This window comes from Phycodurus eques, unplaced genomic scaffold, assembly GCF_024500275.1.
Source record: "Phycodurus eques isolate BA_2022a unplaced genomic scaffold, UOR_Pequ_1.1 contig_232, whole genome shotgun sequence".
Classification (NCBI taxonomy): Eukaryota; Metazoa; Chordata; class Actinopteri; order Syngnathiformes; family Syngnathidae; genus Phycodurus; species Phycodurus eques.
Genome location: NW_026904229.1, coordinates 33,484 through 51,252, shown reverse-complemented (window position 1 = coordinate 51,252; position 17,769 = coordinate 33,484). Strand labels below are relative to the sequence as shown.

Here is a 17,769-nt window from a genome sequence, read left to right as displayed (position 1 = left end):
CCGAAAGAACAAGATCCCGGATACCAGCGACCGAAATGAGTTTCCTCCACAGGGTGTCCGGGCTCTCCCTTAGAGATAGGGTGAGAAGCTTGGTCATCCAGGAGGATCTCAGAGTCGAGCCGCTGCTCCTCCACATCGAGAGGAGCCAGATGAGGTGGCTGGGGCATCTGATTCGGATGCCTCCCGGACGCCTCCCTGGTGAGGCGTTCCGGGCATGTCCCAGCGGGAGGAGACCCCGGGGACGACCCAGGACACGCTGGAGAGACTACATCCTTCGGCTGGCCTGGGAATGCCTCGGGTTCCCACCGGAAGAGATGGATGAAGTGGCTGGGGAGAGGGAAGTCTGGGCGTCCCTGCTAAAGCTACTGCCCCCGCGACCCGACCTTGGATAAGCGGTAGAAAATGGATGGATGGATGGACAAAAATATTTTAAGTGTGCATAGTGCCTAATTTGAACAGGCTAACTGCTGGCCTTCTTTTATTTATTTATTTATTTTGTTGTCCTGTTTGGCTGTTAGGTCAAGCAGAATGAAAAATCTGTATCCCTTTCATGCCGGAAAAGTTTTACTGTGTCACAGTGGAGTTTTTAAGCTTCCGCTTTGGTATTATAATTGAGGTTTATTGAGAATCAGACTTGATCAGTCGAACAGAATAAAGTTTCTAGAAGGGAGAGATAAATAAAAGACAAGAGACTAATTGTAAACAGGATGAGAGAACTAAATCATTACATTATCGACAACAATGAAACATTAAATATGAGTGTTGCATGTGACTGTAGTGCTACACCCTGTGAGGAAAGGACAGGACAAGATAGAACAGGACAAGGACAGGAGAAGAAGCATGCAGGACAAGGGTCGTGAACCCGACTGTACAACTGAAGTTTGGTGGCATTAATTATGTGAATTATAAAAGTCTACAAGACGAGAGTGTAAGTGAGGGGATACACACGTGATTTGCATATTCATGAGTTATTTGTCGCAGTAGGTGCGAGACCCCACACCCAGTGAAAGAGTCCTAGGGGTGTGTGTCTGCGCATACAAGCAAGTAAATTGATCCCATTTTACATGCACAAAGCTTTTGCTTTTTGGAAAGGAGGGCGGATAGGGGCACCCGACAAGGGAACGATAAGGGGGGGGGGGGGAGACAAGGACGACGACCAAGGAGCAGCCGCGGGCCATGAATGAGAGGTCAGCACCAATACCAGGCAGTCATCCAGCTCGGGGGGCCCGGCCTCAGGAGCACCGGCCCACTACTCCCCAGGAGGTCGCCCCAGTGGTTCCCCCTCACCCCCGAGATCAGGAAGGAGTGAAGTCCCGCCCCCACAGATTCCAGAACAGCAAACAGGAGGAGAAGATCCCCACAGCATGTATGTGTCTTTTCACCATGCAAACCGATTTAAAATGTGTGAAAATAAAAAGAGAAAAAAGAAAAAAAGAAAAAGAAATAAATAGAATAATAATAAAACAACAACAACAACCTCGACAACAAAGAATATAGAATTCCATTGTTTACTTTCACACTTATGAAAATAGTCTTGCTATTGTCAAATGTCAAATGGCACCCTATTCAGGCAAAGGAATCAATCAGAATCAGAATCTGAATCATCTTTATTTGCCAAGTATGTCCAAAACACACAAGGAATTTGTCTCCGGTAGTTGGAGCCGCTCTAGTACAACAGACAGTCAATTTACAGAACACTTCGGAGACATAAAGACATTGACAAAAAACAATTGTGCAAAAAGATGCAGAGTCCTCTAGCACTTAGAGCAGTTTGAATGTCTAATATTGCAATAGTCCGGTGCAATGACCATTGTGCAAAGGGCGCTGAGACTTCAAGGAGTGTATGCGGTTTAAAGTGACGAGTAGTCACTTTTTTGTAGCAGCACTAAACCAGACTGTGATGGAAGAACACAGGACTGATTCGATGACCGCTGTGTAGAGTCTAGATCAAGAGTCTAGATTTAGCATGTTGAGGAAAGGTGACCAGCTATCTACGTATATGTGTAATTGATTTTTTTATCTGCTGATATTTTTTCTAACGCAATATATTCTATGATGAGATTTAGCCACTGATTGATGTTAATAGCTTGTTTGTTTTTCCAGTTTAATAGAATTGTTTTCTCCCCGGTAGCTAACGCGACAAGTAATGATTGTGAATATTTATTAGGGAGGTCAATTATGCCTAAATCGCCAAGTATGCACAATCTTGGGGAAAGTGGAATTCTGTAGTTTAAAATATACGAGAGTTTTTGTATAACCGAAGACCAAAAGCATTGAATTGGTGTACATCCCCATATAGCATGAAAATAGGTGTCTGGGGTATTTTTGGTGCATTGGACGCATATATTAGATAGAGAGAAGCCCATTTTATGCATAGTGTACTGAGTAAAGTGTGTTCTATGGAGCACATTATAATGTATAAGCTGTAGATTTGTGTTTTTTTTGTCATTCTAAACATATTGTTACAAATCTGTATCCAGTAGCTACGGTCAGCAGACATGGAGAGGTCTTCTTCCCATTTGGTGATTGGTAAGTGCATTGATTTAGTAGATTTAGTAGTTTTAAACTTTTGAGAGATTTCTTTTACTTTGCGGGAGAAGCTGCTTGCCTTCTTCACTCTCGAGCCGACTGCATGCTATTTCTCACCCTAGCATATTGATCCCAAGGTCAGCATTCTGACTCAGCGGAGTGTCTTGGCTGAGATACTTTCCCGTTTACAACCCTTGTCATTGTCATAATTCCTACTTTGCTCTTTGTCTTTGACACCTGAGTGGCTTGTTGTCTTCTAGGTTGCTTCTGGGTTAATTGAGATCTGGCTTGCCACGAAAGGTCCAGTGTAACATATAGGCTGTGGTGAGGAAAATAAACTACACTCCCCTCCCAAAGTATCGGAACAATGAGGATAATTTCTTTATTTTTACCGACGGCTGAAAACATTCGGGTTTGACATCAAAAGATGGATATGAGGCTCGAGTGGCAGCCAAGAGTCGTAGACCCTTCAAGAAATAACACGTCTTGGGTGAGTATAGTAAAAAGGATATGAACACGAAAAGTACCGCAAATGAAACTGTAACCGAAGGAGACGTAGAGAACACCTCTCTGACACAGAAGGCTAAAGCTAATTCTAATACTCAGGCTAACGATGGCGCAGACCTGGTAGATGTTTTGGAGGCGATACGGGACTTTGAAAAGACACAAGCCATCAACTGAATAACATTAAATATGAGTTTGCTAATATTAACCGAAGAATGACTGAAGCAAAGTGTCCGCGGAATCACACTTTTGTTGTGGCTGAGTTCCAGTGAAGCTCTCGGGATTGAGTATCCATGGCTTTGCAGGAACGCATGAACCAGGAGTTTGTTTTTTTTAAATCAGTGGTGGTAGGAGCAGGCGTCCCACTGCATGGTTTGTCAGGAACACATACTTTTTTTGAGAAACCTGCCAAGGAAAGCATACATTTTACCATGCCTTGAAGCAGTGCTACAGCCATAAAGCTTCTCAGACTAGTGCTGAACTTAACTTGGGGACAATATTTCAACACTGCAAACTGGTAGGGAATGATACATTTACAAAAACTGCAAAGCCTAAGCTGTCAAATACTGATGCCCTCACATCTGTCAAAAAATTATACCTGAAACAAAATTTTAAAAAGGGAGTGCGTAGTGACTTTTGGAACACCCTGTTTTATGTTCTAGAGAGGGATGAGGGGTCATCTTCGATCAAATTTATGGACAAAATGCTAGAGGAGATCCGCCAGACAGTACTGCTAGGCATTGAGAGAGCACAGCGAGCAATTGTACAGAGAGCTCTGGCGAATCTGGGTGATAAGCAGCGGTCCATAATAATCCAATTCATTCGAGACTTTACACAAAGCTAGAGGAAAGAAGGAGCCAAATTCATTTTGATTACAGCTATCCCTCAGCAATCTTGCAGAAATGCAAAGATTACACCGAAGCGAGTAAAGCAGAGAAAGATCCACTCCACTTATAGACACCGTATCAAGCCAAAGGATGGGACTCGGCTATACCAGACGGTGGAGGAGGCATGTTGAGAAATGAAGGACAAAGGACTGCACATTAGCATGATCACACCGGGGGAGAACCTGGCTGAGCAGCTGTCCCGCATAGCCTGTGAAACGGTGGGAGGAGCGATTCACTAGGGGTCAGAAGAGGAGTGAGAGACAGACATGCAGTGCTTGACTGGGCCATTCAGGACGTCGGCCAGGACGCTAAGCACAGGGGTTTCTAACAGGCTGTTCAGGTGGACGGCCATGATGCCGGGCAATGCAGGGGCCAGTCATGAGGATCGGGCGGTGACCGCATAGCAGGTTCAGGTGGCGGCCGTGCAGCGTTCGGGTGGTGGTCGCTGGACGAGCGCAACCAGAGCAAGGTAAAGTGGCGGCCACTAGACAAGCGCAGCCGGAGCAAGGCTGGGTGGTGGCCGCTGGCAGAGTGCTGCCGGAGCAAGGTCCAATGGTGGCCACTGGACGAGCGATGCCAGAGCAAGGTCGTTCTGTTACAATCAGGTTTTTTGGTGGTGTTTGAGATAAGGCAAAAGGTGGATGACCCAAGTGCAGGGAAGCAGGGAGGCAAAGCAGGAGTGGGGGAGTCTCCATAAATATATTTTAATTTCCAAAACAAAAGGCAAACAAAGATCATGGAGGTAAATGCTAAATTGACTAAGTCCAAAAATCTAAATACAAATTAACAAAGGAACACTAGGGGAATACAAGACGAGACCAGGAAACATGACGTGAGAGAACAGACAATCGAGATCAACAATGAACCAACAAGCACTGATCGAAACTACGGAACAAAATTCAAGCAAACTGACGAGACAACAAGGAACACCTGGACAAGACACGAGTGGCTGGAGGGAGCTGATAGGAAGACATAAGGTAGAGGGGCTGACGATAACAGGTGCCAACAAATACCAAATGAGCCCACTAGACATGAACAACATGGGACACAGGAAAACATCCATCCATCTATTTTCTGTACCGCTTATCCTCACTAGGGTCACGGGCGTGCTGGAGCCTATCCCAGCTATTTTCGGGTAAAAGGCGGGGTACACCCTGAACTGGTTGCCAGCCAATCGCAGGGCACACAGGAAAACATGAAACAAAATTAAATATAATCTAACAAAAGCACAGACCATGATACTAATGTTATGAAGACTTTCGTATATCTATATACAGAAGTGTTACTTTCTTTGAGTTCGCAGCACAGATGGCAAGATGACAGAACACAGTCAAGAGAAGCAAATTTTTTGTTGTTCGTGCTGTTTTTAGCTTTAGCATTCCGTGTCCTTTAACAGTAGAAATGTCTTCTTGATATGTTTTGACAACAGTTTGAAAGTGCTGAAACTAACGGCAAGTGGAACAGCAAGGTCCCTGAAGCACAGCGTGAGAAGTATCATTGTGTCTCTCAGTTAGCAGTGTTGGGAAGTGGTGGCGTTACAAGTAATGTTGTTACAAGTTTAACTATATTTCTTAGTAGCATGGTCATACTACAATGTTACTGTTTTCAACATCAAATATATTTTCAGGAGTGAAGCGACCTTCATGATCACAAAATGCAATAGCTTCCACAAAAGCACAATTTTCCCTAAACCTGAAATGCATCTCTTCATTTCAATGTCACATATCCTTCTGCTGATTATGGCCCTAGATATTGTATAAAAAGATGGCAACAAAATGTCTGATAAAGCAGCGGCGTGGGATGGAAAGCTGGAGACAATGACAAGCTGAGACAAAAACAAGGGTTAATATTGTAAGCAACTGGGTCATTTTCAACTGGAAAAACCAGAACCGGAGAAAAACGGAGTGTCGATTTATCATGCTAAAATCTTTCCTAAGCCTTTGATACAGTACATATTGTGAAGCTGCGCCAAACCCTCTATTACAATTTAAAAAAAAAAAAAAACACGTAAAACGTATTAATGCGTCTTTGTCACTAAATAGATGGATTTGTGAAAACGTATTAACACGTCTCTGGCACTAAATTAGTTAAATACTGACTGTCACATAAGCAAGTGCTTCTCCCCCGCCACCCCCACCCCACTCCCGTCAATCACCCACAGCTTTGCTAGTTAAACAGCTGCTTCACACACACACTCGAACAATATGCAGGGTTGCTACAGTCTGGGCGGCATGGTGGTCGACTGGTTAGAGCGTCTGCCTTACAGTTCTGAGGACCGGGGTTCAATCCCCGGCCCCGCCTGTGTGGAATTTGCATGTTCTCCCCGTGCCTGCGTGGGTTTTCTCCGGGCACTCCGGTTTCCTCCCACATCCCAAAAAAAACATGCATGAATTGGAGACTCTAAATTGCCCGTAGGTGTGACTGTGAGTGCGAATGGTTGTTTGTTTGTATGTGCCCTGCCGTTGGCTGGCAACCAGTTCAGGGTGTACCCCGCCTCCTCCCCGATGATAGCTGGGATAGGCTCCAGCACGCCCGCGACCCTAGTGAGGAGAAGCGGTTTGGAAAATGGATGGATGGATGGATGGTTTATGTTGGTGATGTTATTGAGTAACTTTTGTGGCGTGTATTATAAAGCAATGGGTATGGTTAAGGTAATGCTCTTTTTGGACTGTGGATAAGTGATATTCCTGCCACTTGGCAGCTGCTGAAAGTAACTAAAAAGTTATTTGTAATCTAATATACACTTTTGCACTTTTGAAATCAAGTAATCACTGAAGTAAGTAAGTTACTTTTAAGCTCAAGTAATCAGTAAAGCAACTGTTACTTTTTCAAGGTAAATGTGACAACACTAGTGATCTCAATGGGAAACAACTTTTGGTTTTATTCCCGTGACAAATGTAGCAGCATTGATGTGTGTAAAAAGAAAAACTGTGGGTGACTTGCAGGTGGAGGACTTCGTAATATAGGTGCGGGGTAGCTAGCTTGCTCACTAGTAGTCCAGATGAGTTGAAGGCTCACACTTGTCATTTACAATGAATAAGTAGCGGGCCAGCTCAATATAATGTAGGTATGTGGTGCCCACGAGCTAGACACAACGGCGTACGTTGTGTTGGCATATGTGGTGTGCATTTACGCGATGGTGCTGTTGATAATAGTGTGTCCTATCTGGAAGAAGCAGTGAATTATGTTGCAGCAGGCAGCCGGTCGCTTTTAACTCAAATGGAATTCATAACAATGATTGAGACATGGTCCCAGTGCTCTCTCTATCTCTCTCACACGTGCGCCGCAGGAGCGGGAGATAAAGGCGACTTTCAACCATTTAAACATGCACTCACGCATATATATATATATATATATCCATCCATCCATTTTCTACCGCTTTTCCGGGTCGGGTCGCGGGGGCAGTAGCTTTAGCAGAACGCCCAGACTTCCCTCTCCCCAGCCACATCAACCAGCTCTTCCAGGGGGATCCCGAGGCGTTCCCAGGAAGGAGGTAGTCTCTGCAGCGTGTCCTGGGTCGTCCCCGGGGTCTCCACCAAAGGGACGTGCCCGGAACACCTCACCAGGGAGGGGTCCGGGAGGCATCTGAATCAGATGCCCCACCCACCTCATCCGGCTCCTCTCAATGCGGAGGAGCAGCGACTGTACTCTGAGATCCTCCCGGATGACCAAGCTTCCCACCCTATCTCTAAGGGAGAGCCCGGACACCCTGCGGAGGAAACTCATTTCGGCCGCTGGTATCCGGGATCGCGTTCATTCGGTCACGACCCACAGCTCATGACCATAGGTGAGGGTAGCAACGAAGATCGACCGGTAAATTGAGAGCTTCGCCTTTCGGCTTAGTCCTTCTTTACCACAACGGACCGATACAAAGTCTGCATCACTGCAGACGCTGCACCGATCCGCCTGTCGATCTCCCGTTCCATTCTTCCCTCACTCGTGAACAAAACCCCAAGATACTTGAACTCCTCCACTTGGGGCAGGATCTCGTCCCCGACCTGGAGAGGGCATGCCCCCCTTTTCCGACTGAGGACCATGGTGTCTGATTTGGAGGTGCTGATTCTCATCCCAGCCGCTTCACACTCGGCTGCGAACTGCTCCAGTGAGAGTTGGAGCTCACGGCTTGATGAAGCCAACAGAACCACATCATTAGCAAAAAGCAGAGATGCAATACTGAGGCCACCAAACCGAACCCCCTCTACGCCTTGGCTGCGCCTAGAAATTCTGTCCATAAAAGTTATGAACAGAATCGGCGACAAAGGGTAGCCTTGGCAGAGTCCAACCATCACCGGGAACGAGTCCGACTTACTGCCGGATATGCGGACCAAACTCTGACTCCGGTCATACAGGGACTGAACAGCCCCTATCAGGGGGTTCGGTACCCCATACTCCCGAAGCACCCTCCACAGGACTCCCCGAGGAACACGCTCGAACGTCCACAAAACACATGTAGACTGGTTGGGCGAACTCCCATGCCCCCTCGAGGACCCTGCCGAGGGTGCAGACCTGGTCCACTGTTCCACGGCCAGGACGAAAACCACACTGCTCCTCCTGAATCTGAGATTCGACTTCCCGACGGACCCTCCTCTCCAGCACCCCTGAATAGACCTTACCAGGGAGGCTGAGGAGTGTGATCCCCCTGTTGGTGGAACACACCCTCCGGTCCCCCTTCTTAAAAAGGGGGACCACCACCCCAGTCTGCCAATCCAGAGGCACTGTCCCCAATGTCCACGCGATGTTGCAGAGGCGTGTCAACCAGGACAGCCCCACAACATCCAGAGCCTTTAGGAACTCCGGGCGAATCTCATCCACCCCCGGGGCCCTGCCACCGAGGAGCTTTTTAACTACCTCGGTGACCTCAAACCCAGAGATAGGAGAGCCCGTCTCAGAGAACCCACACTCTGCTTCCTCATGGGAAGGCGTGTCGGTGGAATTGAGGAGGTCTTCGAAGTATTCTCCTCACCGACTCACAACGTCCCGAGTCGAGGTCAGCAGCGCCCCATCCCCACTATACACAGTGTTGGTGGTGCACTGCTTTCCTCTCCTGAGACGTCGAACGGTGGACCAGAATTTCCTCGAAGCCGTCCAGAAGTCTTTCTCCATGGCCTCACCGAACTCCTCCCATACCCGAGTTTTTGCTTCAGCGACCACCAGAGCTGCATTCCGCTTGGCCAGCCGGTACCCATCAGCTGCCTCAGGAGTCCCACAGGCCAAAAAGGCCCAATAGGACTCCTTCTTCAGCTTGACGGCATCCCTCACCGTTGGTGTCCACCAACGGGTTCGGGGATTGCCGCCACGACAGGCCACAGCTTGGCCTCCTCAGTAATGGAGGCGTGGAACATGGTCCACTCGGACTCGATGTCCCCCGCTTCCCCCGGAACATGAGCAAAGTTCTGTCGGAGGTGGGAGTTGAAACTCCTTCTGACAGGGGATTCTGCCAGACGTTCCCAGCAGACCCTCACAATACGTTTCGGCCTGCCACGTCGGACCGGCATCTTCCCCCACCATCGGAGCCAACTCACCACCAGGTGGTGATCAGTTGACAGCTCCGCCCCTCTCTTCACCCAAGTGTCCAAGACTTTGTGGTCGTGTCATCGGACACGACCACAAAGTTGATCATCGAACTGCGACTGCATATATATATATATTTATATATATATACGTATATATATATCAGAATCAGAATCATCTTTATTTGCCAAGTATGTCCAGCCAAGTATGTCCAAAAAACACACAAGGAATTTGTCTCCGGTAGTTGGAGCCGCTCTAGTACGACAACAGACAGTCGATTTACAGAACACTTTGGAGATAGAAAGACATTGACAAAAGAAAAAAAACAGTCACTGAGCAGTAAAGGGTTGCTAGTTATCTGGTAATGCCGGTACATTTTATTTTTATTTTTTTTGACAATTAGTGCAAAAAGATGCATAGTCCTCTTGCACTTAGAGCAGTTTGAATGACTAATATTGCAATAGTCCGGTGCAATGACCATTGTGCAAAGGGCGCTGAGACTTCAAGGAGTGTATGCGGTTTAAAGTGACAAGTTGTGCGATAGTCTGGGACAATGTTGGTTGTGCAAATGTTGCAGATACTCCTCAATCAGTGTGCAAATGGATCAGATGCTACTCTGGCACTCTTGGCAGATGCTACTCTGGCATTTGTATGCAAATAGTGCAGCATGGCGAGACAACAACAGTGAGTGGACGAGTAATACATAATTGGCCCCACAGAAATGTGACAACAAAGTCAAGTCAAAAAATTGCCAGCATGTTGTAATGAAATTGTAGGTTAGGTGTTTAAGAAGTTGATCGTAAGAGGGAAGAAGCTGTTGGGATGTCTGCTAGTTCTATTTTGCATGGATCGGTAGCACCTACCTGAGGGAAGGAGCTGGAAGAGCTGGTGACCGGGATGCGGATTTTGCACGCTCTTGTCTTAGTTCTGGCAGCGTGCAAGTCTTCAAGGGTGGGTAGGGGGGTACCGACAATCCTTTCAGCAGTTTTGATTGTCCGTTGCAGTCGGAGTTTGTCCTTTTTTGTAGCAGCACCAAACCAGACTGTGATGGAAGAACACAGGACTGATTCGATGACCGCTGTGTAGAACTGTCTCAGCAGCTCCGGTGCCAGGCCGTGCTTTCTCAGAAGCCGCAGGAAGTACATCCTCTGCTGGGCCTTTTTGAGGACGGAGTTGATGTTGGTCGCCCACTTCAGGTCCTGAGAGACTGTAATTCCCAGGAACTTGAAGGTTTCGACGGTTGACACAAGGCAGCTGGACAACGTGAGGGGCAGCTGTGGCAAAGGATGCCTCCTGAAGTCCATGATCATCTCTACAGTCTTGAGCGTGTTCAGCTCCAGGTTGTGCCGGCTGCACCACAGCTCCAGCCGCTCCGCTTCCTGTCGATATGGAGACTCGTCACCGTCCTTGATGAGGCCGATGACAGTGGTGTCATCTGCAAACTTCAGGAGTTTGACAGTCGGGTGCGCTGAGGTGCAGTCGTTCGTGTAGAGAGAGAAGAGCAGCGGAGAGAGGACACAACCTTGGGGCGCCCCAGTGCTGATGCTGCGTGTGGATGAGGTGGCCTCCCCTAGGCTCACCTGTTGTGTCCAGCCCGTCAGAAAGCTGTAAATCCACTGGCACATGGCAGGTGAGACGCTGAGATGGAGAATGGTGTTGAACGCTGAGCTGAAGTCCACGAACACGGATCCTCGCGTAGGTCCCTGCACTGTCGAGGTGTTCTCGGATGAAGTGCAGTCCCATGTTGACTGCATCATCCGCAGACCTGTTCGCTTGGTAGGCAAACTGCATGGGGTCCAGCAGGGGACCTGTGACACTCTTGAGGTGGTCCAGCAGGAGACGTTCACACACACACACACACACACACACACACACACACACACACACACACACACACACACATATATATATATATATATATATATATATATATATATATATATATAAAAAAAAAAAAAATATGCCACACCTTGACAGCCGGTCCATGAAAAAAAATGCTTTGTCTCAACCAGTCCGTGGTGCAAAAAAGGTTGGGAACCACAGTTGTATGTGACCAATTTGGTAGGAGTCTCGTACCCTGCCTTGTGGTTCTCGTCTTTAAAGTCCTATGGTGTTTTCCAGAGTGAAGGGTTTTTGTGATATTTGCATACATACTGTAATGTGCCTCCCTTGTAGTTGTAACATGCTTAACGTTGCAGTAATATGTAATAATGAAGCACGCTTACGATAATAATGCCTCATATCAAACGAAGAGGGGGTGAAATAACTTTATTCAGTGTGGTTTTTCCTTCATTTATCCAGGTAAGGCAATTGAGAAGTTTCTCATTTACAATGTTTCTGCACCACTTTATACTACAGCAACAATATTGAACATTGCAACATTAATTGATTGCCTGATATCTTAACATAAATATTATTAGTTACTTTGTTCAGGCATTATGTTTGATTAGAGCTCATCATGGCTCTGACTAGACAGTCTTAGGCCCGGTACACACCTAAAGCGAATCGGGCTGTTTTTGTCCCGAATTTGCCCCTTCCCGACCAAGCACGTCTAACGCCAGACTCTCTTATGGTTAACAAGATTATCCTACAGGGTATAAGATTATCCTTCTCCTCTGTTAAGAGTGGATTTGTCCCAATAATAGGGTCCGAAACAGGTCGGGGCTGACAATCTTAAATATTGACCGCATTCAGTATTTTATGACCAAAAAGTCTTCATGTGTGTAGAGGAAGTTGACATCTCCCCGCGTCATGACACCGAGAATTGTGACATGGAACGGAATGTAGCCTAACAAAGAAGCGACCTAACTGAGGAACAATAAACGGCAGTAAATAAAAACAAACATGTCTTACCTGATGTGTTTTATTTGTATAAAAGTGGGTTCCCCAGACGGCAAGCAGTATTTTCCAAAGTAATTCTTTTTTATTTATCTACATCACTTCTGACTCCATTCCATTCAGCGACACTTGGCAAAGATCGGCGCATGCTGGGAAGTGTCTGCCCGTCTTCATTTTTGTGATCACATGTGATCACGCGAGACTTTTGAGACCGGTGGCGGAACAGATTCGTTATGTATGTGGTTCTGTGTTAAGTTTATCGGATCACAGCACACACTATATGACCTAAAACTGTGAGCCTGATTTTTTTTTTTTTGTCTTTATGTGTGGGGTCTGTCACAGATAAAAAAAAATATTTTAAAATAAAAAAAATCCTTGTGTGTACCAGGCCTTAGTGGGTATTACTACACTCACAAGAGCTTCATCAAAATCACTTTAGTTTTACGCTTTACTTTTTAATATTTTATCTGTAAATTGTTTTTCTTTTCTGTATTTATTTTGCAGGGCCCAAATATAAAGCAGTGAATTCACCCTGGGGAGGAAGTCGGGATTTGTCCTGTCCTAATCCAACACTACCACCACTTACCGTCACGACTACTATAAAGCTCCTCCACTGGGGTCTTCTCCTCAGTGTCGTAGCTCTGTTCCGTCACTTCATTCCCTCATCAATCTCCTCTCCAAATCTCCATAACGCAGCAAATTCTTCCTTACTGCTAACCTCTTTGTAAGTTGCTGAGGCCATGGCGGTGCCTTCAACTCATGAGTTTCACTGGCAGAGACTAGCACGACTGCCCAGTGGCCGTGTTTACCACACTCTATCAGAGGTGGGAGGGCAGATGTACATGCTGGGGGGCTGTGATGCTGCAGGGAGGCCATGCCCCACCGTGGAACTGTACTCCCCAGAGGTACAAAACAAAACAGGCCTGGTTTGCCAATGTTAGTGCAACACTTTAACTGATGTAAATGAGCTGATAATAGAGTGTAAGCAATATTCCGTGCTGTTTTTTTTTCAGAATGAGATCTATTAATTAAAAGACTATGTATTAATTACGTAACTGCTTGAAAGAATGCCTGTTGCTGTTTGTAGGGGGACCGATGGATATGCCTGCCCTCTATGCCCACCCCACGAGCTGGAGCTGCTGTGACAGTCCTTGGAAAACAGATCCTCGTGGTGGGAGGAGTGGGAGAAGACCAGAGACCATTAAAGGTGGTAGAAATGTATAACACTGAGGAAGGGAGGTGGAGGAAGAGGAGTGCCCTGCGGGAAGCCCTTATGGGTGTGTCCATCACTGTAAAAGGTATGGATTGAAGATATTATCTTGGTTCAATGCTTCCTTTCAATAAATAGTATTCTTTTGGAAAGTCTTACTTATTTCGCTTTTAATTGATGCCCCATTTGGAATGAACATGTATATTTATGGGATGGGCAGCAGTTATGATGTGCCTGTGGAAAATGCAAAATTTTAAGTTTTGTTTGGTGTTCTTTGGTAGATTGGATGATAGACAAATAATCATGTTTTAATAAGGTGTAGATGCATTATAGGATGCTACAATAAGGAAAAATCGTAAAACAAAATTGTAATCTGTCATATTAACATATACACATATTAACATTATAACATTTTGTCAACTGTCACAAAACATTTGTGAAGAAAATGTACTTGTTTTTTTTTTTTTTTGGTTTACAGTCGTTAAATAAAGATACAGCAAGCAACTCGACCGAAACTGACTGAACTGTCGCATAGTGTGCAGGGGTTTGGCGACTATTTTGATTTGATTTAGATTTTTTTAAATTTCTGATTTTAAAAATTTGAATTGCAGTTGCACTGTTTAGCAAATAGCCAACTAGCTTCCACTCACACTAAAAACACATTTCCGTGTTTTAAAAGTGACAGGAGGGCCTTTGGGCCGCCCTCAAGCCATATAAATACAGTATATTGTCTCAAATATTGTGTTTTACAACAATATTAATACGGTGTAACGGTTCATTTATCATGTATCGATTTATACCCCTACGAGGGGTGCGTAAAAATATTGACTCATCAATGCATTGCAATACTCCCCCCCCGCAATCCAATATCAACTCATTAAATCCTTTGACTCAATTCACCTGGTGAGTCAGGCGCTTTGCGTGTGATTCGCGTTGTACGGACGGAAGCCTCACTTGACTAAACAACAACAAAATGGCAACTAAAGCAAGCGGCAGCTGCAGCGTAAAGCGAGCGACTTCTATTTTTAATACTGACGTTTGTGCTCATTTTGGATTCTTCTTTAAATCCCCAAAACAGAAAATGGACAAAAGACACTCGAACCACGATACGCAATACCAACACGAAAACACGTCAGAAGTCGCTGTCCTGAAGCTTTACACAGAGTTAAGACAGCTGTTTTGGAGTTGTTGAAGTCCTCTTGGATGACATAAATGGATTTAAAATTGTTTTGAAAGGTAATCGATTGTATCAATACGAGGAAAGAACGCACCAGATTCAAGCACGGCAGACTTTATATGGATGCGTGTATTTTTTTACACTTTTGAAGACGTAAATCTGCATCAGAATCAAAATCCTCTTTATTTGCCAAGTATGTCAAAAACATTTTTGTCTCCGTTAGTTGGAGCCGCTCTAGTACGACAATATTGACAAAAAAATACTTTTGAGACATAAAAAGATAAAAACACACTAAGGAGCGTCACTTAGCCTCTAGCAATTTAATGGCAAGAGGGAAGAAGCTGTTGGAATGTCTGCTTGTTTTAGTTTGCATTGAGCTATAGCGGGCGGCACTTTGACCGACTGGTAAGTACATCTGCCTCACAGTTCTGAGGACCCGGGTTCATATCCGACCTCGCCTGTGTGGAGTTTGCATGTTCTCCCCGTGCCTGTCTGGGTTTTCTCCAGGTACTCCGGTTTCTTCCCAGGTCCCAAAACATGCATGGTAGATTGATTGAAGACTCTAAATTGCCTGTGGGTGTGAATGTGTGTGTGAATGGATGTTTGTTTCTATGTGCCCTGCGATTGGCTGGCAACCAATTCAGGGTCTACCCCGCCTCTCGCCCAGTCAGCTGGGATAGGCTACAGCACGCCCGCGACCGTAGTGAGGATAAGCGGTATGGAAAATGGATAGCTCACCACAATTTCTCTTACCATTAACTGCTTTAGGCAGCACGGTGGACCACTGGTTAGAGCGTCTGCCTCACAGTTCTGAGGACTGGGGTTCAATCCCCGGCCCGGCCTGTGTGGAGTTTGCATATTCTCCCCGTGCCTGCGTGGGTTTTCTCCGGGCACTCCGGTTTCCTCCAACATCCCAAAAACATGCATGGTAGGTTAATTGGCAACTCTAAATTGCCCGTAGGTATGAATGTGAGTGCGAATGGTTGTTTGTTTGTATGTGCCCTACAATTGGCTGGCAACCAGTTCAGGGTGTACCCCACCTCCTGCCCGATGATGGCTGGGATAGGCTCCAGCACGCCTGCGACCCAAGTGAGGAGAAGCGGCTCAGAAAATGGATGGATGAATAACTAAGGTGGCGGCACGGTGGGCGACTGGTTAGAGCGTCTGCCTCACAGTTCTGAGGCCCTGTCCTGTGTGGAGTTTGCATGCTCTCCCTGTACCTGCGTGGGTTTTCTTCGGGCACTCCGGTATCCTCCCACATCCCAAAAAGATGCATGGTGCGTTAATTGAGGACTCTAAATTGCCCGTAGGTGTGAATGTGAGTGTGAATTGTTGTTTGTTTATATGTGCCCTGCGATTGGCTGGCACCCAGTCCAGGGTGTACCCCGCCTCCTGCCCGAAGATAGCAGGGATAGGCTCCAGCACTCCCGCGATCATTGTGAGGATAAGCGGCTCAAAAAAAAGGATGGATGGATAACTAAGGTGCAAAAGTTTACAAATGGCAAATAAAATGGAATGGGTAGGTATGGGATGTGATTTTTTGACAATCTTGTGTCAATCACAAATGTCTTGACGATGGTAAATCTGAAATCGGGTCATTTTCATATAATTTCATAGAATTTGATCAATAAAAGACATGGCCCATTCGATTTTGAAAATCAATTAATGTTCCTGATACTGTCTTAAGATGGCGACTACCCGAGTGGTCGCCTCGGTAATGCCTGTGTAGCGATTATGTATGGAATAAGAATTGTAATTAATTTAGGATAAGGTAATAAGCCGGGAGCGACGTTTGCGTTACTTCCGGTTTATCGTAATTTTTATTTAATTGTTAAAAATCTAAATAATGTCTCGAAAAGGCGGCACAGTGGCCGACTGGTTAGAGCGTCAGCCTCACAGTTCTGAGGACCCGGGTTCAATCCCCGGCCCCGTCTGTGTGGAGTTTGCATGTTCTCCCTTTGCCTGCGTGGGTTTTCTCCGGGCACTCCGGTTTCCTCCCACATCCCAAAAACATGCATTAATTGGAGACTCTTAATTGCCCGTAGGCATGACTGTGAGTGCGAATGGTTGTTTGTTTCTATGTGCCCTGCGATTGGCTGGCAACCAGTTCAGGGTGTAGCCCGCCTCCTGCCCGATGACAGCTGGGATAGGCTCCAGCATGCCTGCGACCCTAGTGAGGAGAAGCGGCTTAGGAAATGGATGGATGGATGTCTCGAAAAGGGGACCACGTCAAATTGTTCAAGTTTAACTTTAGGCAAAATGACGACAAACCTTTTTAATCAGTCTCAGAATCTGGAAGTTGCTACACTCTACGACATTTTGATTCCTAGGTTACAGAGGTTTACTTAAACACAGACAAAATACGACCACGAGTGGCATTTTATGGTATATTTAATGAAACACACCACTACAACTACAAACTAAAACAAGAACATTACACTAAGGGTAAACGAAAGAAAGAAAATAAGGCGTACGAAAATGGAAAAGAGGACATCGTGTGTGCTCGCTGGGCTAAACTAAATGAGCATGTGAGCGTTTCATGCGTTGAGTCAGAGCGAGAGAAGGCAAAGTTGGGATTTTGTATGAAGTTAGTAATTTGGGATGCGCTCATAACTTCCCTGCCAATTGACCTGTTGGCGGGCCGAGCTCTGGCCCTCAGAGGCGTGTGGGATCCGTCCGTGATGACAGCAGCTGCTGGTTGAGGCCCCGCCGACCGATCGTGGCAAGGGAAACCGATCGGAGCCGCATGGTCAACTTCTTCGATCGAAAACGCCGCCAGCTTGGTTGCGGCGAGCGTTTGCACGCGTGGTGGCACCCGGAGGTGACCGAGGACAAAAAGGGAACAAAAGAAGGGGGAGCATCTGGCGAGCTACCAGCATAGAAACGAAAAATAATCCTCAACTCAACTCAGCTCAACTCTACTCCACTCAATTCAGAAAGGTGTGAGTTTAGAGTTAAATACCCAAGGGGCGGGGCGTTGGAAGAGGGAGTGCCGACTAGAAGACCACACCCACCAGCCCGAATCTTGTCCACAAATTTGAGTAAATTGGTTTTAAAATAATGATCTCAAACACTCCCACTTTGTACTCTCACGCATAGAATCATTGTTTAAA

The 17,769-nt window shown here is 46.2% G+C and overlaps 1 protein-coding gene across 2 annotated transcripts in view; it reads left to right on the top strand.

The window, feature by feature from the left end:
* Positions 1-1,340: 1,340 nt before the first annotated feature.
* klhdc8a (kelch domain containing 8A) overlaps positions 1,341-17,769 on the top strand; it is a 38,078-nt gene continuing 21,649 nt past the window's right edge. Inside the window, exons 1-3 of one of the 2 annotated variants that reach the window (XM_061670009.1) lie at positions 1,341-1,366; positions 12,774-13,174; positions 13,357-13,567. In XM_061670009.1, the coding sequence (XP_061525993.1) occupies positions 13,010-13,174; positions 13,357-13,567 (376 nt within the window). In that variant the 5' untranslated portion in view covers positions 1,341-1,366; positions 12,774-13,009. Of the gene's footprint in view, positions 1,367-10,975; positions 11,062-12,773; positions 13,175-13,356; positions 13,568-17,769 lie in introns of those variants that run through there. The other variant, XM_061670008.1, reaches the window with a different exon arrangement.